At 38.5% G+C, this 25,689-nt stretch overlaps 1 protein-coding gene across 1 annotated transcript; it reads right to left on the bottom strand.

Annotated features, from left to right (window-relative positions):
• Positions 1 to 491: 491 nt before the first annotated feature.
• cd99l2 (CD99 molecule-like 2) lies at positions 492 to 15,075 on the bottom strand. Its single transcript, XM_053343817.1, has 10 exons — positions 14,971 to 15,075; positions 11,725 to 11,790; positions 9,538 to 9,594; positions 9,071 to 9,184; positions 8,401 to 8,481; positions 2,722 to 2,790; positions 2,585 to 2,638; positions 2,360 to 2,479; positions 1,822 to 1,887; positions 492 to 605 (listed from the first exon to the last, which is right to left on the bottom strand). Exons 1-10 carry the CDS (start codon positions 15,029 to 15,031, stop codon positions 544 to 546), a joined length of 750 nt encoding a protein of 249 aa, XP_053199792.1. The 5' UTR covers positions 15,032 to 15,075; the 3' UTR covers positions 492 to 543.
• Between the last annotated feature and the right edge of the window lie 10,614 nt (positions 15,076 to 25,689).

Here is a 25,689-nt window from a genome sequence, read left to right as displayed (position 1 = left end):
GTGATTGACTCCATGTGAACTTTTGAGGAGCTTGAGACACACCCACACATGCCTAGAGAAGTTTCATTCAACACATAATCATATTAACTTGAAACACTTAAACCAACTAAACAAGAAGCCAATCTGTTGCCTTTTTTTCTGTTTGTCAGTATTCCAGCTTCACAGTGTGTGGAGCTCACAGAGGAGGACTCACATGCTGAAGGCCAGTAACTGGAAACCAATGCTGTTAGTAGTGTTTAAAGGATGAACAATAAATTACTATATACACATACATTTGGCAAAGTTCAATACACCGCCATGTTTACAGCAGAGGATAAAAAAATGGTGTTCACATTCAGTGTAGAAGAACTACAATTCCCAGCTACTGCAGCACACAGCTGCTGGATCAACAAGGACATACTACACATAGGACAGCCTATCCTGTAGCATGGTATGTGTGTGTGTGTGTGTGTGTGTGTGTATGTGTGTGTGTGTGTGTGTATGTGTGTGTGTGTGTGTGTGTGTGTGTGTGTGTGTGTGTGTGTGTGTGTGTGTGTGAGTGAGTTACACAGCATTCTCTTCAGTGGGGGGTTCAGCGTTGGGTGGCTCCAGGAGAGTCTGTTGGACTGCAGAGACAAACATACACACACACACACACACACACACACACACACACACACACACACACACACACACACACAGGTTGTTACAGATAATTTCAACCACAGTCATGCAGAAAGATGAAGAAGTTGCTTTGTTTTCATATATATCATTCAAATGAGATTATAGTACCTTTGCATTACATGAATATAAATTTCATATTTTATTTTTTTAAAGTAAGTTGCCAGTTTATAAAATGAATCTAATGAGGCCTATTAAGGTTTTGTTTGAGGACATGTAGACAGGATGTGTCACACCTGCAAAGAGGGTTTTTTAATACCTGCTCAATTCTTTTAATTCAATACTTGATTAATATTATACTCAAAGTCCAGATCCACTCAAAACTTCAGTTGGATGTTCTCCTCTCTGTGCAGAATGATGTAAGAGCACAGTTTGTTTTCACATTCATCTGATGAAAGTGGAAAGTTTCTCTGAGCTCATTAAGAATTGGATTTGAATATAAGGGGCCTGTGATCATGATTTAACCATTTCAAGTCCTAGTCCAGTATTCAACTTACACAAGTCATGTGATGAGGAAACTTGAAGCCTTGAGGATGGACTTCACAGTAAAGTAGCAGACATAGTGTGTGCAGTAGTTCAACTTTCATGATGAAATATATTTACTTGTTCACAGATTCTGTCCATTTGAATGAGGGATGATTAAATTAATAATGTAAACTGAAAATGATATTTTTTTGTGTGGGAAATGTCACATTATTATTGCTCCAAGCAGACTGAGTAGCACATCATGTAGTTAGATTAAGTTTAATAAATTAATAATTAAAAAAAATATCAATAAGATTTAAGTTTGGTAATTACATTTTTGTAATAAACTGAAGACTGTTGGTTTTTTCTATTTGACCAGAGAGAACAGAGCAGAACAGTGTGTATGGAAGCTGATAAAGCACAGCATTTAATAAGAAGGACAGATGTTGTCTGACTGTGACACCTGATTTCCTGCTGACCTCACATTAAAAACTCTGAGCTTCTGTCACATGTTTAAACATCTGTCCATCTGTCTGTCTGCTGCAGGAATGATGATGATGAGGAAACAGCAGCTCCAGAGTCAAAACAAACAACAAATCTACATCATGTTCTTATATTTGTGCACAGTGGTCATAGATGAGACTGAAAAACCAGTGTGAAGCAGAAGTGAGCAGAGTGCAGCAGAGTGGAGTTTACCTTGTGGTTCTGTAGCCACCACAGCTTCAGGGTTCTCAGCTTTCACCATGTCAGTGTTCAGACTCTCTGTGAACACAGGAACACTCAGTGAGCACCAGTAGCTTTCCTGCTATCAGACAATAATCATTTGTTTATCTTGTTTTTTGAACGTTTATAATGTAGAGATGTATCAGAGAAGAACAAAGTGAAGATCTCATGTTCTGTAGTAGAGTGTTAATAGTTTCCACTGCTGTTTGGTTAACAATGGTTTTGTTAACAGACCACATCTGCTGCTGCTGTCATAGGATGTACAGTAATAGTTGGATCATTTTCTATCATTTCTTATCTTTCTATATTGTTGCCATGCTATATTGTTGGACATTTATTTAGTCCTTTATTTATATTGATAAACCCCAGGAGGAATGATTCATGTTCAGGTTCATTTGAGCTACTGATTGTGTTTTAAGACTCTTGAAAATGGTGAACCTGTCTGTCTAACATTTCTAAATGTTTGTGAACAGTGTAGTTTCAGAAAGGTCAGGCTTAGTGGCAGACTTACGCTGTATACTGAAGCACAGCTTCTTCTTCTGGTAGGAGATGTAGCTGGTGACTGCACCTACTAGCGCCATGGCAACAGCACTAACGATCCCTGCAATGGTTCCCACCTCTGCTGTGGTCTCTGGAAACACACACACACACACACACACACACACACATGGATATACTATAAGCACAGGCAGTCTAATAGACATGTAGTTATTTGTGAACACACATAAACACCCACCACTGTTGTCATCATACTGGTTAATGTGATCACTGTCACCACTGGGCCGTCCACCTGTAACACACACAACACACATGTTCACACCTGTTTATACTGCTGCTCTGTGTACTGACAGGCTGACACACAGCAGGCTTTACCTTTGCCTTTATCAGGTTTGTAGGTGTCATCTTTGCCAACGTCAGCCAGGTCACTGTCTGACAATCCTCCTGAGACACACACACACACACACACACACACAGATTATCAGCACACTGAGGAATGGTAAACAGGAAATGAAAGGTGAAGCTATATTTTCTCTGATGGCTGATATGTGGCTCAACTGGTGTGTGTGTGGGGGGGGGGGGGGGCTCTAAAGACCTTTTCAGACTTGGACTAACCAACATTGTGATGACTCTGACATTCAGACATGACAGGACGTTTCCAGAAAGACACAATGCTGACGTGATATTAACAGACAGAGATGGAGAGATAAAAATGAAATGATGACAGGAAGAAGGAAGACTGTTTCTTGTTTGTTCTCAGGCTGTATTACTTGTGAATATTAAAAAAGAATATACTGTTGATGTAATTCATAAGCATCATGTTAGTACTAAAGAAGCTCAGTTACAAAGTTTCTTCATGGATAAATACAGAACAAGAGCTATTAGCAGCGATAAGGTCTAAGGTCTATTAAATATGTGATTTACATCATGGACCATTCTGAACCTGCATGTGAAGTGTGAGTGCAAAAGTAAAACAGGAAGCAGAAGACAGTGACAGTCTGTCAGTCTGTCAGTGTGTGTGTGTGTGTGTGTGTGTGTGTGTGTGTGTGTGTGTAAACAAGAAAACAATTAGCTCCCTCTCAGGAAGAGAGAAGAGTTGAAGGAATGTGTGGCTGAACAACAGACGACTGGTTCAATCAGACTGTGTAGAAGAACTATGCTTCTTACAGCTGACATCTGCAGCCTGCTGGAGAAGAGCTTTATTCACAGTTCCTCCCATTTCTCTACTCTGTTATTGATTCAAGCCTATAAAATAAAGTCACATTGTAAATCTCTCCAGTGTGAGGCAGTATTTACTAATCACTTCAGACAGAACGGACCTGTGCTACTTTTTTCTCTTTTAAATGTAAAATGTTTTCATTTTGTAATGAATCTATAAACCGAATGTCACATCTAACTGTTTATTAATACACACATTTACTTTAAAATGTCTTTTTATTCTTTGATTTTGTTATAAATGTACCTCAGTAGAATGGTCCACTAACACTAACACTGTCACTGTTATGTTGGTTCTTGTAATCTCTGTCCTGTTCCCAGCCAATCACATCCCTGCCTGTTCTCCTGTTCAGTCAGCTGTTTCCTGTCCACTCGTTAGTTCAGTTTGGATTTAAGTCCTGTTGTTCACTTCAGTCTTTGTTGGATCCTTTGTCCTGCACTCCTGACTGAGGATAAACTCTCACTGTCATGTGTGTGTGTTCATGGTTAAAGACATAAAGCATAAAGACAGGAAGTAGCTAGCTTGGCTCTGTCCAAAGTTGGAAAATACATGAACCAACAGCTCTAAAGCTCCCTGATTAACATGTTTCATCTGTACTTTGTGTATTAGTGGAATAATGTGCAGGATTACTTCCTGTCAAACAGCAGGAAGCAGTGACTTCTCAGAATGCTGCAAAGAAGTGATGAAAGACAGAAGTGTAGTTTATCCACCATTTTTTAATCTGCTCGTTCTTAGAAAGAAAGCTAATTAGTTTCCTAAAATGTTGAACTAATCCTTTTTAAAATGATGAATTGTGGGCCACATTTTTACAAATTGTGGTGCTTCATTTTAATACTGCTGCTGTTGTTTACTCTAAATGTGAAAATGAAATGTTTCTGATTACACTTTCTAATAATGTATAACCTTCAATTGTTAAGCACGTAGAACACAGCACACTGTTATCATCTCTGACAGCGGAGGAACAAGGAAGTGAAGAAGGTCAACAGCTCAGAAAAAAAGAGGAGTAAAGCTGTGTGGAGAAAGAGAAAAAAGAGGAAGAGGTAGAAAAGGTGAAGGACACAGACATGTTCCTGATGAAATATGTAAACCATGTTCTATATATCATGGCTGAGGCGGGTCTAAGTGTGCAGCTCAATGTTGGGAGAACAACAGAGTCCTCAGTCATTCACATGTTTCATATATAGAACAGATGTGGAATGTACTGTAATGTATACTTATATTACTGCTTCATATTACAGTATAGTTAGAAGAAATGAACTTACTGTGTTGTAAATGTTGTGGCAGAGTAAAACATTTTAAAGGACATACAGTATGTGGGAGTAGGGTTGCAAAATTCCGGGAATTTTCAAACTTGGAAACTTTCCATGGGAATTAACGGGAATTAACGGGAATAAACCGGGAATTTACTAAACTGAAGGTATGTTCTTATTAGGGAACTTATTATATATATTATATTTTAGCATAATCCTGACTAAAACAACCAGATATCATGCAGTACAGTTGAATATCTATGCTATCACATGCTCACATAGCACACTGTTTACCGCAGGGCTACTGAGACCACACCCCCTACACGCACTGTCCATAATGAGACCACGCCCCCTACATGTACTGTGCATACTGAGACCACGCCCCCTACATGCACTGTGCATTCCTCCATCACATGCACAGATGATTTCTACAATCCTAGACCACACTTTTGAACCCAGAGCACACAACTTGAAACCAGACTTTTGAGCCTGTGGTTTTGATGACATTATATGGTAATATATATTTAGGGATATTTTTATGTGTAAGTGCTATATTTAGCCTTTATACAGTAAATATCACTTTAACAGACAGGAGTGGAACTTTGATGTTACTAGTTATATCATTTACACCTAAGTAAATAACAATAACTAATAGTTTTACAAACATCTTGTATATTTTGGATTTTATGAGTTGTATCTCCACCAGGATACATTGGACACACCCCCCTCAGGGATGTGTAGCTTCACAGACACATTGTTGTATTTTTTCAGAGTTGTGTGAAACCATTAACAATAATAACATTTAGTTGTTTTTTTAATATTAAATGATAAATAATTGTATAATTTAATATAACTTCAACAGCTCAGGCACATCAAGCGGCATTGTGCACCTTTTTTCATCGTCAACTTAAAATAATGTTCTGATTTTTAATGAAGGGGTGGACTTTTTTATCCAATTAATCAATCAAATGATGATACCTTTCCACTAAATTACCCTCAGTTGCCATAAATTCCTCATAAAGTTTCCAATTTGGAATATTTCCAAAATTCCCCAGCTTAACTTCCCATGGAAATTTACCGGAAACTTTCCGGAAATTTTCCACCCCTTTGCAGCCCTATGTGGGAGAGATGGATAATGAATGATGGAGGTGGCATGTAAAGCACCGACATAGTGTGCAGTGTACACTATTAATAAAGCAAAGAGGTATCGTACTGTCATGCATGCATGCATGTATGTATGTATGTATGTATGTATGTATGTATGTATGTATGTATGCATGTATGTATGCATGTATGTATGTATGTATGTATGTATGTATGTATGTATGTATGTATGCATGTATGCATGTATGTATGTATGTATGTATGTATGTATGTATGTATGCATGTATGCATGTATGTATGTATGTATGCATGTATGCATGTATGCATGTATGTATGCATGTATGCATGTATGTATGTATGTATGCATGTATGTATGCATGTATGTATGTATGCATGTATGTATGTATGTATGTATGTATGTATGTATGCATGTATGCATGTATGTATGTATGTATGTATGCATGTATGTATGTATGCATGTATGTATGTATGTATGTATGCATGTATGCATGTATGTATGCATGTATGTATGTATGTATGTATGTATGTATGTATGCATGTATGCATGTATGTATGTATGTATGTATGTATGTATGCATGTATGTATGCATGCATGCATGTATGTATGCATGTATGTATGTATGTATGTATGTATGTATGTATGTATGCATGTATGCATGTATGTATGTATGTATGCATGTATGTATGTATGTATGTATGTATGTATGCATGTATGTATGTATGTATGTATGTATGCATGCATGTATGTATGTATGCATGTATGTATGTATGCATGTATGTATGTATGTATGTATGTATGTATGTATGTATGTATGTATGTATGTATGTATGTATGTATGTATGCATGTATGTATGTATGTATGCATGCATGTATGTATGTATGCATGTATGTATGTATGCATGTATGTATGTATGTATGTATGTATGTATGCATGTATGTATGTATGTATGCATGCATGTATGTATGTATGCATGTATGTATGTATGCATGTATGTATGTATGCATGTATGCATGTATGTATGTATGTATGCATGTATGTATGCATGCATGTATGCATGTATGTATGTATGTATGCATGTATGTATGTATGTATGTATGTATGTATGTATGTATGTATGTATGCATGTATGTATGTATGTATGCATGTATGCATGTATGTATGTATGTATGTATGTATGTATGCATGTATGTATGCATGCATGTATGCATGTATGTATGTATGCATGTATGTATGTATGTATGTATGCATGTATGTATGTATGTATGTATGCATGTATGTATGTATGTATGCATGTATGTATGTATGCATGTATGTATGTATGTATGTATGTATGTATGTATGTATGTATGTATGCATGTATGTATGTATGTATGCATGTATGTATGTATGCATGTATGTATGCATGTATGTATGTATGCATGTATGTATGTATGTATGCATGTATGTATGTATGCATGTATGTATGTATGTATGTATGTATGTATGTATGTATGTATGTATGCATGTATGTATGTATGTATGTATGCATGTATGTATGTATGTATGTATGCATGTATGTATGTATGTATGTATGCATGTATGTATGTATGTATGCATGTATGTATGTATGCATGTATGTATGTATGTATGTATGTATGTATGTATGCATGTATGTATGCATGTATGCATGTATGTATGTATGTATGCATGTATGTATGTATGCATGTATGTATGCATGTATGTATGTATGCATGTATGTATGTATGTATGCATGTATGTATGTATGTATGCATGTATGTATGTATGCATGTATGTATGCATGTATGTATGTATGTATGCATGTATGTATGTATGCATGTATGTATGTATGTATGCATGTATGTATGTATGCATGTATGTATGTATGTATGTATGTATGTATGTATGTATGTATGTATGCATGTATGTATGTATGTATGTATGTATGCATGTATGTATGTATGCATGTATGTATGCATGCATGTATGTATGTATGTATGTATGTATGCATGCATGTATGTATGTATGTATGTATGTATGCATGCATGTATGTATGTATGTTTGTATGCATGTAGACAGAGGCTGAACTGATGGGCTGCATAAAGGACCAGTAGAAGATAAATAAGCAGTTTTTAACTGGAAATCATGCACAGATATTCCATTAAAGCTCCAGTATGTAAATCTGGTAATGTGCAGAATATGTCCTCTTTAAATGTCACTAATAAATGATAAAATAACTACTATATATAAAAGCCACTATGTGTAGAACCTATGTGCTTAAAGTATTTTGAATTGTACCACTGGGGTTACCAAACTGACAAATGTTAGAATCCTACACATTGTGGATTTAATTCCACATGCTTGTATTCATTATTAAGTCATTGGACTTAATAGATACCGGTGATTCAAAGTGAAAGTTGAAGTATCATCTCCAAATGAACTTTTGGGAGATACTCCCACCCACCTCCCTGCCCCTTGTTCTTATCCTTGCCACCAATGTCATTTTTGGGGTCCAAGGCATCAGCCAGGTCAAACTCATCAGCAGCTGTAAGGGTCAAATGATACATGTTACAGCAAAATAAAGGCAAAAGCAGGGGTAAAACTTTTTATAGTGTTAATAATAATAAATAAAAAATAAAAACATGTTTGTGATTGGAACAAACAGAAAGAACATCTGAGCAAACTATCTGCAAGTGTCAGTAACAGAATGCAGAAAATCAGTCTCATCATATTGAAATTCAGTGTTTGTCATGTTATAGAATTTGCTTTACTTAGCAGAGTAGTACACGCCTATTATCCATACTGAAATGATACTGAATGATGCTGTTTTCACATTATGGTGACGTTAGGCCATGCTGTGTTTATATGGGATTTATGAGGCTCCTCGGTGCATCACCCAAACACAAGTAAACACTGAATGTTTGTAATAAATTTCATGTAAATCCTCAGACTGACATTACAATCTGTAAGTGTTGTCAGCAGAGTGGTGAGTATGACGTGAATAAAAGAAGAGTTTAGTTTGTATAAACTGCAAATTTAAAAAAGCAGCAGATTAGTCAATAGAAAGGTTTGTAAAAAAGAAAAAGAGGAGTTTAGAAGGGGGTTAGAGGGGGGGCTTTGGTGGATTCTCTCACCTGGCTTAGGTTTGGGCTTGATTGGGGCTTTGGTTGCTACAGGGAGCTTAGGCACAACCTTGGGTGGAGCTTTGGTGGTGACAGGGTCATCAAAGAAGTCATCAAGTTTCAACTCTGCAGAGAGTATGGAGTACACTCATTATTAAAGACTGTGTTTTTCTTCTAAACACATTAAATAGGTCATACATGTATTTCTAAAAAAGGTGTAAAAAGCATTTATTTATTCTTACTTAACACAGACTTTAAATAGTAAATAGACTTTAATTTATATAGCAGCTTTCTACTCTTTCTACTCAAAGTCAACATTCAGCCGTTCACACACACACACACACACACACACATTCATTCATCACATTCATGACATTTATTAGACAATCAACGAACCTCCAGCCTGTCATTCTCCCTGCTTACACTCATGTTGTGTTTTATAATGTTATAGAGTTAAATATTCATGATGTGGTTCTTACCTCCTCCTGGTCCACCTGCTGGTGCTGCTGGTGCTCCTGGTTTTGGTGTTGGGGTCACTGTTGTGAGAGAGAGAGATCAATTATTTATATATATAAGTTTTACCTTCTTAACTATAAATCATATGTTCATGTTTCTGAATACATGCTTCACATTTCTAGATGTTCAGATGTATTTTCTATTGATTTCCATTCCATTTCCGTACAATTTGAAAATCCACTAGGTGCTACAATTTAGGTGCAGATTGAGATGAAATATGACCTCAAACAGATTAAGTACTCTGGTGTAAATGACTGTAAACTTGATGTTTTTAAGACTACAGGTCATTCCTGTCACATTTCCATATTGCAGAAACTCAATGGAAACCAATGGAGATAGTTCTCTTATAGATACGCATTAAAAGACAAGCCAACGATTGTGAGATTATCTTTTGTAATTAATCAATTCAATAAACTGAAACAGACGATAAAAGAGACATTAGAAACATTAGACACATCTATACATAGTCTTCACTGTGCTGAGAAAGTGCATAGTTAGTTGGAATCTAGGGTGTGATTACAATGTTAGACATTAAAGAAACTGTCTCAGGAGGAAATGTTCTCCTTCAGACTGTTGAGCCTGACAGTGATGTATAGAAATGTATAGAGATGTATGGAGATGTATAGAGATGTATGGAGATGTATGGAGATGTATAGAGATGTATGGAGATGTATGAAGATGTATGGAGATGTATAGAGATGTATAGAGATGTATGGAGATGTATGAAGATGTATGGAGATGTATAGAGATATATAGAGATGTATGGAGATGTATGGAGATATATAGAGATGTATAGAGATGTATAGAGATGTATGGAGATGTATGGAGATGTATAGAGATGTATGGAGATGTATGGAGATGTATAGAGATGTATAGAGATGTATGGAGATGTATGGAGATGTATAGAGATGTATGGAGATGTATAGAGATGTATGGAGATGTATGGAGATGTATAGAGATGTATAGAGATGTATGGAGATGTATAGAGATGTATAGAGATGTATGGAGATGTATAGAGATGTATGGAGATGTATAGAGATGTATAGAGATGTATGGAGATGTATGGAGATATATAGAGATGTATGGAGATGTATAGAGATGTATGGAGATGTATGGAGATGTATAGAGATGTATGGAGATGTATGGAGATGTATGGAGATGTATGGAGATGTATAGAGATGTATAGAGATGTATGGAGATGTATGGAGATGTATAGAGATATATAGAGATGTATGGAGATGTATGGAGATGTATGGAGATGTATGGAGATGTATAGAGATGTATGGAGATGTATAGAGATGTATGGAGATGTATAGAGATGTATAGAGATGTATAGAGATGTATGGAGATGTATGGAGATGTATGGAGATGTATGGAGATGTATGGAGATGTATGGAGATGTATGGAGATGTATAGAGATGTATGGAGATGTATAGAGATGTATAGAGATGTATGGAGATGTATAGAGATGTATGGAGATGTATGGAGATGTATAGAGATGTATGGAGATGTATGGAGATGTATAGAGATGTATAGAGATGTATGGAGATGTATAGAGATGTATGGAGATGTATAGAGATGTATAGAGATGTATAGAGATGTATGGAGATGTATAGAGATGTATAGAGATGTATAGAGATGTACAGAGATGTATAGAGATGTATAGAGATATATAGAGATGTATGGAGATGTATAGAGATGTATGGAGATGTATAGAGATGTATAGAGATATATAGAGATGTATAGAGATGTACAGAGATGTATAGAGATGTATAGAGATATATAGAGATGTATGGAGATGTATAGAGATATATAGAGATGTATAGAGATATATAGAGATGTATGGAGATGTATAGAGATGTATAGAGATGTATGGAGATGTATGGAGATGTATAGAGATGTATGGAGATGTATAGAGATGTATGTGGTTTAATGAAATTGTAGGGTTTGTTTGTTTTATATTTACATTGTTTTAATTGGGGTGGGGTTAGTTACTCGCATTCATTGTGGGGATTTGGGCTCATAGCTACAGCTCTGCATCAATGTACTGATTATGAATGAATCAGTGTCCAGCTCACCTCACCTGAGCTTTGGACCAGCAAACACAGAGAACACATTTAAACAGGTGAGTGCTGTTCAGTTGTACTTACATGATTTACTGTCTTCATCATCAGCAGGAAGAGCATCGGACAGGTCTAAGTCTCCCTGACACAGGACTGCAGAGAGGAAGCAGGTGTTACACATTCAACACAAACTGTCTTTAAGTCTTTGATTAAAGCATGATACACTCAGCAGAGATATAAGCATTCAGTCATCAGCATTCCAGACCGTGCTGCTCTCACACAGACCCTAAAGCCCGGGGCCACGCTGTGCACACAGAGCTCTAATCCTCTCTGTTTGTTGTCTGCACTCCAGGCCACAGATCATTTACCAGCACTGACACAAAGAGACGCAGACAAACAAAAAACTCATTGGCTGCAGCAAATAAACACATGGTGGGTGTGTGTTAAAGCACATTTATGTATGGATGATGTAATGATCATTTATTGTAATATATAGATCTAATTCTAGGTTATGATGTATTTTTATTGATTTCTTTCTTTATTTCACTCTGCTATTTTGTATCTCTTTGTGTTCTGTGTCTTGTGCTGCTGTTGCACCTTGTTTCCGCTCTGGAGATCAATAAAGTGTAATCGTATTACTCAAGTCTTCCAGCATTGATTTCCTGTTCATGCCAGGCCAGATTAAAGGACCAGTTCATTTTTTATTTTCAAGGAATTTGATGTAAATGTGTCAGATATCACTTGATATGACTAACTCACACTGATGAAGCTCAATAGATAGATCATAGAAGATGATCATCTACTTTTAAATGACTGTGTGGACACACTGTGGATTTTATCCTCCATCACTTCCATTGAAAGCTCATTTGAAGATCTTTTAATAGTCAGTATGAACAGGAGGAATGATTCATATAAACACCTGACTGATGTTTTAAGACAGACTTCAAAAAATGTGAAGTTGTTCTTTAAGGATATTTTGTCATTGCTGCTTTCATTCATTATCTGACAGAACAGACAGAAACATTAAGAGAGGTAGAGGGGGAATGGAGGGGGCAAGGTCCCCAGCATGAATTGCAACACATGATATTGAAATCGGTGTGTAATTACATGGTACTGTATGAGCCTGAAGGCATCAGTATGCATCAGTATGCCTGTTAGATCATCTACCAGTGTCTGAAACCTCTTTTTTCTAATGGGGGAGGGAGGTGGGGGGTACATGCGCTTCATGCAGGAGGTGGGGGTTTGAACTTCCTTCTCAAGCTCTCATTTTCATTCTGGGCACAGCCGGGGCCGTCACCGTTCATGTGAACAACCGAAGCGACGGCGTGAATGCCTTCCAGGAGAGACTGTCTGAAAGTGTGTGTCTTTGTCCCAAACACACAAAGATGGTGGAGAGAGGAGAAGGGGGGGGGCGTGAGGGGGACGCCGTCACAGCATGTGGACTGGACACGTCATGTGACCTCATTTGTTTGAAGCACTAAACAAAACGTGCTCCTATTAAAAAATATATTCATGAGGTTTTCTTTATGGATCAAACTGAAATGCAAATATCTGTCAGTTTCAGACTGTTGGACATTTAGTGATGTTAATGAGGATCAAGTGATTCATTGGAAAAATGGTCTGCTGATGAATTGATCATTCTAATAATCGTTATGTTAGTTGCAGCGCTACAAGAACGCTTCCTGACGATGACTCTTTATAGTAATAAGTAATAAGAACTGAGAAGAAATCCTCCCTTCATACTGTAACATCTGTCTGGAGCTGACCTACAATCCTTCAATCTACATTTACACATAATCCCCAGTCTCTAGAGGATTCTAATGTAAGTCAGGCTTAGCTAGGCTTAGTTACAGTAAGCTACACTTTTCTTCCATAAAGGATGGAGCGGCGTGCAGCGTTCAGGGAACTCTGTTACAACTATTCTTACCATGGATCCTATATCTCATTTAAATGTTCCTCATTGTATGCTGGTACTCCACGCTGCCCTCACAACTGCCCCACCCACCTTCACCCACCCCCACCCACCTTCACCCACCTTCACTCACCTTCACCCATCTTCACCCACCTCCACCCACCTTCACCCACCTTCACCCAGACATTCCTGAACCCTAACCAGACCAACCCTTATCTCACCCTACACATGCAATTATTCAGTTCATCCTTTCATTGCCCACTACCTAGTTATTTTGAGGTCAACATTTTCCTTCTTCTTAAATGTGCATATTTTTCTATCATATTTTTCTGTAGTCCTCTGTCAGTAAACTGAATATCTTAAACTGAACATCTAATGACATCATTTTGGACTTTGTGAAACATTTTTCACAATTTTCTGACATTTTATGGACTAAACAACTCATTTGGTAAATTGACAGATTAATCATGATAATGAAAGTAATCATTAGTTGCAGCTCTAACCGACCCCAACTAAAATAACAGTGTTTTACTAAAACTACCTAAACACAAGTATTTTCAATCTTATGCATAAACTCAATGTCCAGTTCTGGCTCCTGCTCATAACCCTGCTTATAATATATTCACATAATTTGCATTGCATGTGCATGATCTGCATCACATTGCAGCCTGCTGGCTGGAATCATTTTTTTTCACTCTATGACTGCAGCTGTTTAAGTCAGTTCCTTCTTTTAACACGAGGATCATGGTGCACTTCTAAAAAAAAAAAAAAAAAGAAATAATGAAGCAGAATGAGAAGTGAGGGGCAGCGCTGCACCTCCTGCTTGTCTGGGGGGTGTAACATCAGGTGGAGATCACAGAGGTCTGAGAGGACAGTGGGTGCAGATTAAGAATTCTACTACTAAATTTTTGCCTTTCAATTATTCACATTAAAGTGACTTAACTTCATCCTCATCATCCTCATCACCACTGTATGTGTGTGTGTGACGTGATTATTCCCAGCATGGCATGTGTAATCCAGACAGACAGACAGAGGTTACTGTGGGTGGTGCCATGCGCATCACTGACTGATAACTGTTACATATCTAAAAATAAGCTACTGTTATTATCACCACAAACATGATGTAGTAATATGTTAGTGAATGTGGAACAGCTGGATGTGTTCTAACTGCACCACTGCTAATACCTGGATAGAATAAACTGAGCCATGCTCTATAGACTAATAACTGAATCCAGCTTTAATGATCAAATATACAACACGTGCATGTGTAATCATGTAGTAATAAAGAAAGGATGAATCCAGTGGGTGTGTCTCTTTAACGTCCAGGCCGGTGGACCGTTACTCGGCCTAGAATCAAAGTGCGGCACAAAAGGCAGAACATGTGGATCTGCTGAGGTGAGCAGGACAAAGCCTTCACTTACCTTCCAGAGGCAGCAGCAGTGCTAGCAGAGCAAACACACACCACACAGAGCGCTGAGCCATGACTCCTCTGTCCACACACACTAACACCGCGTCCGAAGAGAGAATACAGCGGTTAATAACAGGCCCGACACCGGTCACTTCAGTCCAGTCTGTCTGCTGGAAAGCCGCATTCAAGGCGTTGACTATGGCAGTCTGTGACACTCCCACACGCGCACACACTCCTACACTTCCTGCCGCACCTTTCAAAATAAAGTCGAAATGTTGGATTTTACTTGACTTTATATATTGTATCTATTCTTCTTTTTTTAAAGCAACTTTTACTCCCTACTATTTTTACTATTTTAAAGTTATTGTAACCTATTTTTTATTTTGTATTTAATATAACATTAATGTTTATTTTTCTTTCAACGTTCTTTTTTGTTCTTACATACTGTGACTCATAATTAGTCTCTACACCAATTCACATTCATAAATTCCCCATCAGTCATTAATACATATGTTTGATTCATCTTGTGGGGAAAAAAAGGCATTCACAATCACTGTGTTATGGTCCAGGAGAACATTTTACAGAATATAATGAATAAATATGTTTGAATGCTGATTTTAAAAAAAAGCTGCAGAGCTGCATTTCTTGTATGAAAGGTGCTATAAAAATGAAGTTATTATTATGACATACATTATTATATAGACTTTCTTGTATTAGCATTGTGCTAATAAATGAGGCACAACATGGAGTTTCACCTCTCTGTCACTAATCAATTTAATGACATTACTTCATTGAGGGACTGCTGCATGCTGGATCAGACTGACATGCCTCCTAATCAGTTTGGATTTAGCTTTTACTTTATTTACTACAGTGGCCCCAGGGATAAGAGTCAGCTGCTGTGCCCCTGTGCACCCAGCTGTTCCTACAAAAGTGTGAAGAAGTGTTCAGAACCCTTTTACATAAAATCTCTTTTACAAGTAAGAATCCTGCATGCAGACAGATGAAGTTTGTTATACATTATATTATATGGATTATTGTTACTGATGCATCAGATAGGTTCATAATGTATCTTAAAGCAGCAGTCAGGTGTCTATATGAAAAGTAAAGAGGTTTTCCTCTCTGTAATCAATCCTCATGTTCATACTGACTATCAAAAGATCTTCAAATGAGCTTTCAATGGAAGTGATGGAGGACAAAAAACAGTGTTTCCCTGTTGAGCTGTGGTGGAAGTATAGTAACAAAAAGAGGGCATTTGGCACTAAAAAGACTGTAACGTTGAAAAATATCTACTAAGTATTAACATAAAAAATAGAAAGTGACAGATGTGATTTTGAGTGAATGTTGTGCGTTAATTATTTAACACATGGAACAACATTTTAGCACAAATCTTAAAGACTGTGTAAAGTGAATTCAGACATTTTCTTCTAAACACATTAAATAGGTCATAAATGTATTTCTAAAAAAGGTGTAAAAAGCATTTCAACCATTTACATTTGAATTGTGGAGCTAGGCTTCACAAACTGTGTTTCAAGATTTCTGTGTTCAGGATTTAGTGGGCGGGTCTGAAAAGCACTGCCACGTTACATAACGCAGCGGTGATTAGCATAAACCCGCCCCTGCTGCTGTAGAGGTATAAATACATTCAGCACACACTACTACTACTCATAGACTGTATATAAGAAATGGACGTAACATCCGTGACGTCACCCATTGGTTTGTGGACTGCTGCTCGGAAGCCAATAGTATCGAATCTAGGCAGCGCCATCTTGAAAATTTCAGGTGCATGCCGGGAAAAAAAGAACACGGATTCTACTTATATGGGCATGAGGCGGGGCCATGGACGGAAATATGGGCGGGGCCAACGGTGGAGCGGGGAGGTTGCGATTGGTTGCGAGGGCTGGATCTCGAGGACATTGGTCAATCAACCTGTTAATCACAACATAGCCACGTAGCCTGCTTTATCGTCAAATATAAAATCAGGGAGGCCAACATTTCACAATTGAACATCATACTGTATTGAAGAAGGCTTTAAACTAGCAATTGAGACCATAAACACATTTTGAAAATGTTTACTGAGGTTACAAATCAAGTGAGAAGTTGGTGAATTCTCCATTGACTTGTATAGAGCCGGAAGTTTTTTTGAACACAAAACGGTCGCCTCCTGGTGGCCTTTTGATTAGAATGCAGCTCTAAGTTACTTCCGCATTGGCTTCTTTTCAGAGGACTGGAACTCCCCGCCTGCTACTACTACAGTCTACAGTTAGCCAAATAGCTTAGTTAGCTGCCGAGTTAGCCGCAGAGCTAGCAGTGAGTTAGTTGCCGAGCTAGCAGTTGAGTGAGCCACCGAGCTAGCAGCTGAGTTAGCAGCAGAAAGCTGTTTTCGGTAGAAGTTTCTGGTAGAGGTGGTGACTTTGATTGACAGATGACACTTGGTAGGGGGCGGGGTTTCAGCGGACTCAGCGGCCACTCCCACAGCATTTGGCAGCAGAGAAAGAGGCTGATTTTTACACAACTTTGAAGCCTAATTTCACATGTGGCGATTTTTTTAATCATTCAAATTTGGCAGGGTGGTTAACAACACACTTTTCTGTGGTATGTCAGAAAACAGTGCAATAAACCTTGTAAACCGGGCAGGCGAATACTGCCACCACCTGGAATTAACCAGTAAATGTTTTTGTCAGAGGATTTAGTTACCCACACACACAGGACACAGAAAGCAGTTATATAGAAAATTACAAAACTTTATTTCCTTTTCAATAACAATTTAAAGGTTGAATATGTAGAATATTTATTAAAAGCTATATATATTTTTTAAATACACCCACGGGGCATTTTGAGGGCTACAGAAGGAAAGATTTGCTTTTCCATAAAAAAACATTTTTTAGTCTAAATTAATATTTTTAAAAAATTTTGACGGGTTTGACAATGACTTTCTGTCATGTTCTGTGTACATTGTACCAGCCATTTAGCGGCCGGAATTGCGGGTTGCCAGGGTTGTCTGTTGTTCCGGTGCAGCTACTGTAGACTGGCACTGGGTGAAATGGAGTTGTAAACAAGCAGAGCCCTGTTGGACTTACTAAAACCAGCGATTTTTGCTCTCAAGTACAACTTTTCATCACAAAACTTCGAAGGTAAGACAGAATATCTGTTAGTCGCTGTAAATAAGTGGTTGTTTACCTTTGTATTCTTTGGCTGCTGGTTCACTGAGTTTTTAGCTCAATAATAATGGTACTGTTGAACTCGGCAGGGTCTTAGCTCTCATATGAGATGCTATTTGTTTGTGTACCATGAAGTATCAAAACGGTAGCAATGGAAATGTGGAGAGTGGGTTGACTTTCTGACGCTATTCGGATTTTGATATTTGATCATTAATATTCTTGGTGTTTGAGTTGTGTTTGGTGTGTGTAAAAATGACATATGTGCTTGTAGCGGAGTTTCTCCTATTTAATTTGATGTGCAGTATGACTGTATTGCTACATAATTAGGGCAGCGTTTTATGCCTTTTGCTGCGGAGAGTCTCAGGGTCTCCCAATTGGGGGGGACCTTGGAGTTTAACAGGTTTAACTGGTACTCCCACTGCCGTTACAATGTAACCGTTACAACTAACTTTGGCAACGTTAGTTCTGCTATATGACCATACTATATATTATATATGTATGTATGTATGTATGTATGTATGTATATATATATAGCCTATATATATTATTAGGGATGCAACAGTACAGTGCGCCCACGGTTCGGTTCGTATAGTGGGTTCATGGCCCACGGTTCGGTTTCGATATTTAAATATATTATTTTAGTTCTAACATGCAGTAGATTATTTGCCCTTTCAATTTCAAATAAACAAACCACAGATGAAGTTAAATCACCACATTTATTATACAAAAGGAACAAACAGTTCAACAATATCAAATATAGTGAAGTGCAATAAACTAATGTGAAATGTAAACATGAACATTAATCAACTCAAACAACTTGTCAGTCACACACTAGAGAAGGGGGGGGGGGGGGGTGACGTGACGTGCGCGCACACAGAGAGAGAGAGAGAGAGAGAGAGAGAGAGAGAGATTTTGGCTGTACTAGTCTCTGAATGTTTCTCGTTTGTAGAAGAGCATTTAGCTAACGTTAACCCTATGACGTTAGCCCATCCACACCGCTATAGCTAATCTTATACTGCCCTCGTGCGGATAGGAGCCGAACTGCACGCCAAAAAAGGAGGAGATAAAAAGACGATAGTTCATATATTTATTTATGCTTTAGTCGCATTAACTAGCCTTTTCGAATTTTTACAATGTAACTAATATATGAATATTCGAAAATCGTGACCCATCCCAAATAATTACTATAAAATGTAAACATAAACAACATTAAAAGCAGAAAACAACGTATTAGAACAATTAGCCTTATTGTAACCTACAGTCTTATGGGAAATGCAAGCCCTCTGTTACAAATAGGTAGCATAAAATGTAACTTGCCAAAAATGCAATTAGTGCCCTATAATAGAGCTTTTCGTTTACTTTGAGGTTCTTCTGTAAAAAGACAAGCATGTCTACATTCTCTGGGGCAAGACAAGAAAAGAGCTACTCTTTTACTTTGAGGTTCTTCTGTAAAAAGACAAGCATGTCCACATTCTCTGGGGCAAGACGAGAACGACTTGCACTCACAATATCACCTGCAGTGGAGAAAGCTCTCTCACTTGCAACAGAGGTTCCAGGGACACAGAGATACTTTTGTGCATGCTTTGAGACCACATGGGGGAATTCGAACTGATTCATTTTCCACCACTGAAAAGGATCACCATCTCCATGAAGGCAATCAGCTGCTTTGTAGAAGGAAACCTCTTCCTCAATAGTTTTGGTAGGTGGTTTGAACTGCTGCTCCTCTGTTGCTGTGAAAAGATCCCCAAGTAACTCTGACATGGCAGTCTTCTTTTGAGGAGGGGATACTGCTGGTGATGGTTGTTCTGTCTCTGTGGATGGTCCTGCTTGCACTGCTTCAAGCTGCAAGAAAATATTAGAAATGAATAATGATTATAACAATAATTATTTAATGCACACAATGAAAACAAAGACAATCAATTACAAATTAACATTTAAAAAAAATTCAAATACCTGATGTCCATGCTCCCCAATTCCTGTTATGAGGTCCTTGTAGACTTGGTCACGGGCAGCTTCATCAAGAAAAGGTAATGACTTGAACCTGGGGTCGACGACTGTAGCTCTGTGCAGGTAGCCTCGGAGATCTGGGTCTGTATCTTTTCTCCAAGTCCTTTGTGATGGCTAGCTTGGCTTCCCTGATAGTTGGACTGTCCTGTGCATGTAGTGTCATGGATTCATGGAGTCATTGTCTTCAGAGGAAGAATCATGGATGAGGTGGGAGTTGATTCGCTGCTCATCAGAGTTGTCATTTTTTTCAGTGGGTTAAGCAACTGGATGAGGTCTTCCGCCAGTTTCAGCTCACCGTCAGTGAGCATGGCCATATCCTTGCCTGTGTTTTTCACAGCCTTGTCTACCATGGCAGAGAATATGGCTGGTTGCTGCTCCACATAACGCTCAAGCATGTCATGTGCTGTGTTCCAGCGGATTTCAACATCATGGATCAGTTTGTGCTCTGGTATGTTTAACATGTGTTGTTTGTTGGTCAAAACTTGAGCAGCAGTGGTGCTTTTATGGAAAATGCTACTATTTTTCTGACCTTCCCCAGGAGACATGACACTGCATTGAGAGCCACAGACTTCTTGGCTGCAAGATTCAAGACTTGTGCAAAAAACCCAATGTGTGGCCCAAAGACATCTGTGTCACGGATGGCATTCACAATGTTAGGAGCATTATCTGTGGTAGCTGGAATAGTGATGTTTTCTCTCTCCAGCTTCCATTCTGTGACTGCTTGCTTCAGTTCTTGTGCCAAATGTGCACTGGTATGGCTCTCATACTTGGGACGAGTCTGTAGCACGTAGCCTTTTAGCTCCCAATCTGAAATGTAGTGTACAGTCACTGTAAGGTAGCTAGTTGTTGCCCTGGATGTCCAGCTATCAGTAGAAAGAGCAAGGAAGGGGGCTTTTTTCAACTCGGTTTCAGCTTCACTCCTACACACTTCGTAAAGTTCAGGAATGACTTTACTGCTGAAATGGGTGCGGGAGGGGATACTGTAACGAGGTTTGAGTACCTTTAGCATGTAGCAAAATCCCCTGTCGGAAACCACAGAGTATGGCTGCATGTCTTTCGCTATGAACACGCCTATTGCTTTTGTTATTTCCTTGTGTTTTTCCGAATTGTTAGAGAATTGTTGATGAAAGGCTGCAGCAATGGTTGGCTGCGTTTTCGCTGGGAAACTAGCTCTCTATGCTGCTCCGCTTAGTGTTACAGCCGGGTGATGGCGACGCAGATGGGCCGACATGATAGTTGTAAAGCAATGCTTGCACACCGTGATTTGCCTGTTGACAGTCCTCTTCCCCTGCTCGTCATAGTTTACACTGAATCCAAAATGCTTCCACACAGCGGATTTAAATGTCGGCGGTGCCTCTTCATATTTACTCTTGTCCGTCTCGTGTTGACTCGCCATTATCATTCAGCGGAGAAGTTTTGTGTAAGCTAGTTTCCCCTCACTTCTCCAGCGTCTGCATTCAGAGCACTGATTCTGGTTCTTGCATGGTTGTGGAGAGACACTGAGCAGACATCCCCTCTGCGTATCACTCAATACACATAATGCGTGCTCAATAACCACATATTAAACATTAAATTTTGATGTTGCGTGTACCGAAATATTGCGGTTCACCTGGGTGTACCGAACGGCTCGGTACAGTACCGAGAACCATTGCATCATATATATATATATATATATATCTTTGTGCAAACCTCAGTCTCTCCATCAGCCTTCAGCCTCACTGTCACTGCTGTGGAAGCTGCTGGTCTGCTAGCTAGCTAATCGATTACATCCCACTCAAAGAAAGACTTCCAGTTGAAGACTGGCTAACGTTGAATACTGTTGTAAAATTAATTGGTCGAAATTAGTCATTACCCTGTATGATTCATCACTTGACATGGCGCAGGCTGATTGATTGACACACTCGGCAACGAACCTGGCAACCCGACTGCTGGAATTATTTTTGGTTGTTGCGACTACGATCTCGAGACACTAGATGGCAGTGTTGTGCTCATTCTCCATATTCAACCTTTAAGGCACAGGAGCACCGGCTGAGACAGGTAACAGACCAAATAGCCAGATAGCCACAACACCCAGAGCTCAGTTTCACACCACAAAAGGGCTAGATAGACAATAGACTAGCTTACACCACACATGGGGGGTCTTCGCTTGATGCGCCGTCTGACTCCCCGGGGAACAACACTTCGTCGGCGCACCGAAAGGTCTCAACCCCAAGCACCAGGTCACACAGTCACAGCAGCACCGCTGATGAAGTGCTGGGGAAAAGGCTGTGGAAGAACGGCGGCTAGCAGCCCTGTTAAAGCCCCGGCCCTTGCTACCTAAAGGAGGCAACTAGCCTTTCCTCCTCACCCAGGTTCAGCTCCCCTACCTTAGTACGCCGGCAGCCCTAACCGACTGTGAGCGCCCCTCCACAGACCAAAAGGGAACCAGCCACCAAACAAATAAGACGTCCACACTGCTCTCTCACATCAGAGACTGAACCCCTTTTTTAAATTTCTGCTCTCTACCTGGCGTCTCACATGTGTGTCCAATAGTCCGCAATTAGTCTTTTTGCAGCGAGACAGCTCCACCTGCTGTCTCACTACAATATTTATTCTTACTTTACACAGACTTTAAATTTGACACAGATGGTCTTGTCAAGACAAGGTCTGGAGATCAGGTGACAAAGCAGAAATTACCTCATTATGTCACTTGTTGAACTTTACTAGTGTATATTTCCAAACAAATGTCTCTTTTCTTCTAATCTGTCTTTGTCTTTGGATGATTCCAACATATCAAAGTCCCATGAAACAAAAATACTAGACCCCTTTTAGCCAGATTTGTAATGATTAGGTTTTCAAGATTTATTTTTTGATGATATAAAATGTTAATAAATATTTGAAAAAAAGTTTTTTTTTGTTGTTTTTTTTGGTATATCATGCTCCTTACATATTTGCTCAAAGCTAAGTAGTTTGCCATTTCTGTATAGGCCTTTGGTTGCCAAACAAATGTCTTTATTTAACAGTGACATTTAGAATACAGACAGAATATAACAGAGAGAAAGAGAAACTCAGTGTGGGTTTGTGGTTACATGTGCTGTATGTACTGTTTGTGTGGGCCAGTGCTTTACTAGACATAAGAACAAGGACAACACTTTGCAGCACAGTCTGCAGTGATATGTTTATATATTCAGCAGATTATTGTAAAATGTTAGATGGATTTTATTGTAGACTGCATTGTTCCTTATAGAAGGAGTACATTTGCATGCTCTGCTGTTAAAAAAACCCCTCTGAAACACTGGCTCAACTTCCATCAGAGCTGCTGTCATAACTAATGGACAATGCTTTTACTCACTGCTTGCATTCATATATTATTTATAGTTCATATTCTAATGCTTATCTTAACATTATTTCTTTCCTTTTTATTATGCTTTGCTAAGTTGTTAACATTCACAGGGACTACAGATGAAAACTAACTCTGTCACATTTACATTGCAGTGTGAACTACAATGTTGATTGATGTGTACTGTCCCTGCCAAATAAAATAAAGTAAATACATAAGTACAAATATTTATAGTTCTCAGTCAGATGATGCTAAATGATGACTTCCAAAATGACCCTAACCCTAACCTTAACCTTTTTAACTACTAACTTTATTAATTACTGCACTGCTTTAGAATTACTGTAATGGAGCCATTGATAATGTTTACACCTGTGCTTTTTCTGCTCTAGCAAGTCTGCTGTGTCTGCTGTGAAAAAGGCAAATGAATCAGATTCAGATTCATTCAAAAACAAAAACAAAATAAGCATGAATGGACAGGCAGAGTCCATTCACACTCTCAAAGAGACAAACTGCTTTGTGTTGAGCCACCTTCAGGACATGTAACAGTAGCATTGCCCTCTACTGGTAGTGCTCTAATAGCAAAATAATCATTTATTAACCTGAAAACTCAACTGTAACCTATAACTGTTTGTAAAGACTGATGGGTAAAGGAGCTGTAGTGGTTTTACATGACAGTGGCTGATTTTAGAAGAGACACCCACATCTGATGAGTTTATTTACATGTTTTCTTCTTTATCTCTCCACTATTGGTATCTGATAAAGGCACATAAAAGCTTACTAGTATCATCTGTAGAAGTCTCCAGGTCTTTATATTTCATCTTGAGGAATTTCTTTAATGAATTATTTGTGACTCAGACTTACTTTGACACAGTGTCCTTTTCCCACATTCATCATGTAAAGTTTGCTGCTGTCATTAACTGCTGACTGGTGTTTTTCTCACAGAGCTTCATGGACATAAACACTGATTAGTCTCATCCTCTCAGCCACATGGTCACTGTCCTTTACTACAGGCCCTTTATCTACAATGTTACACCCTATCTAATCTGAATGAATATACTGAATACTTTCCTCGAGAACATTACAGTTGTTATTAGAAGCTTAGACCAAATTATTAATACCTGATTACCATAGATAGATAGATAGATAGATCGATAGATTGATACATATAACCATAAAAGTAATAAAGCAACCAATGACAGACAGTAAAAAGGAGGTTTAAGAGTAAAACTTTATTATATTTAAAATGACCATAAAGGTGGTTATAAAGTTCTAAATAAAAACCATATGTAATGTCTAAAATAAATAAGGATACTAAAATCCTGTTATAAATGCATACTCAGCAACCTGTAGGCATGTTTACATGCTAATAAAACTTGCAATGCCAATAAAGATTATTCTATTATATTCTATTCTATTCTATCTCAATCTTATACTATGGATACAATCTCACAGTTCTCCAGGTAAATATTGACAGATGTCATCTAATTCATAAGTGCTGCTTTTTGTTACTTTGGCTCCTCACTTATTCTCTTACCCACCCAATACAGGTGTGCAAAGATCATTTTTCCATCAGTTATCAAGCTCCTCTCCTGTGGAACCATCTGCCAGATTCAGAGACAGACACCCTGCATATATTTAAGAGTAGGCTTAAAACTTTCCTTTTTAATAAAGCTTATAGTTAGGCCAGGCTTGTCCTAGACCAGCTCCTAGCTTATGCTGCTATAGGCTTAGACTGCCGGGGGACTCCCATGATGCACTGAGCTCTTTTCTTCTCTCCATTTACATTCATGTACTATTAGTTCTCTGTGCTCTCTCATCTCACAGGTGACCTGCACAGTATCCTGGACCCTGCAGATGGCCTAAGCTCATGACTGTTGTTATTATTATTTTCAATGTTGATTGATTGTTTGTCCCTCTCTCCCTCTCCTCTTTACTTATCCTTTCTCCCTCTTCTCCTTCTCTCGCTTTCCCTTCCTCTCTCTCTCTCTCAACCCCAACCGGTGGAGGCAGATGTTCTCCCACCTAGAGCTTGGTTTTGCTTGAGGTTTCTTCAGTCAGGAACCCAAATTAACACCTGGGACGTGTAATCATTCCTCCTGCATACTGAGCATGTTATGTCTTCAAATCTTTAAAGGTTAAATGGAACAAATCTCATTATTATTATTATAACCATGATGATTAACATTAGTAGTAGTATTGCTGGATTTTTTTTTTCTTTTTTTTTTGGTGGTCACGGTGTACATCATAT

The sequence above is a fragment of the Scomber japonicus genome, chromosome 22 (assembly GCF_027409825.1).
Source record: "Scomber japonicus isolate fScoJap1 chromosome 22, fScoJap1.pri, whole genome shotgun sequence".
Classification (NCBI taxonomy): domain Eukaryota; kingdom Metazoa; phylum Chordata; class Actinopteri; order Scombriformes; family Scombridae; genus Scomber; species Scomber japonicus.
Note: the sequence above shows the minus strand (reverse complement) of the source record. Positions and strands in the feature narration are given on the sequence as shown.

Coding starts and splice junctions, on each gene's coding strand:
- cd99l2 (XM_053343817.1), bottom strand. CDS start 15,031: ATGGCTCAGCGCTCTGTGTGGTGTGTGTTTGCTCTGCTAGCACTGCTG. Junction 11,791..14,970: donor ACTGCTGCTGCCTCTGGAAG/GTAAGTGAAGGC, acceptor TCCTCTCTGCAG/TCCTGTGTCAGGGAGACTTA. Junction 606..1,821: donor GGTGGCTACAGAACCACAAG/GTAAACTCCACT, acceptor TTGTCTCTGCAG/TCCAACAGACTCTCCTGGAG.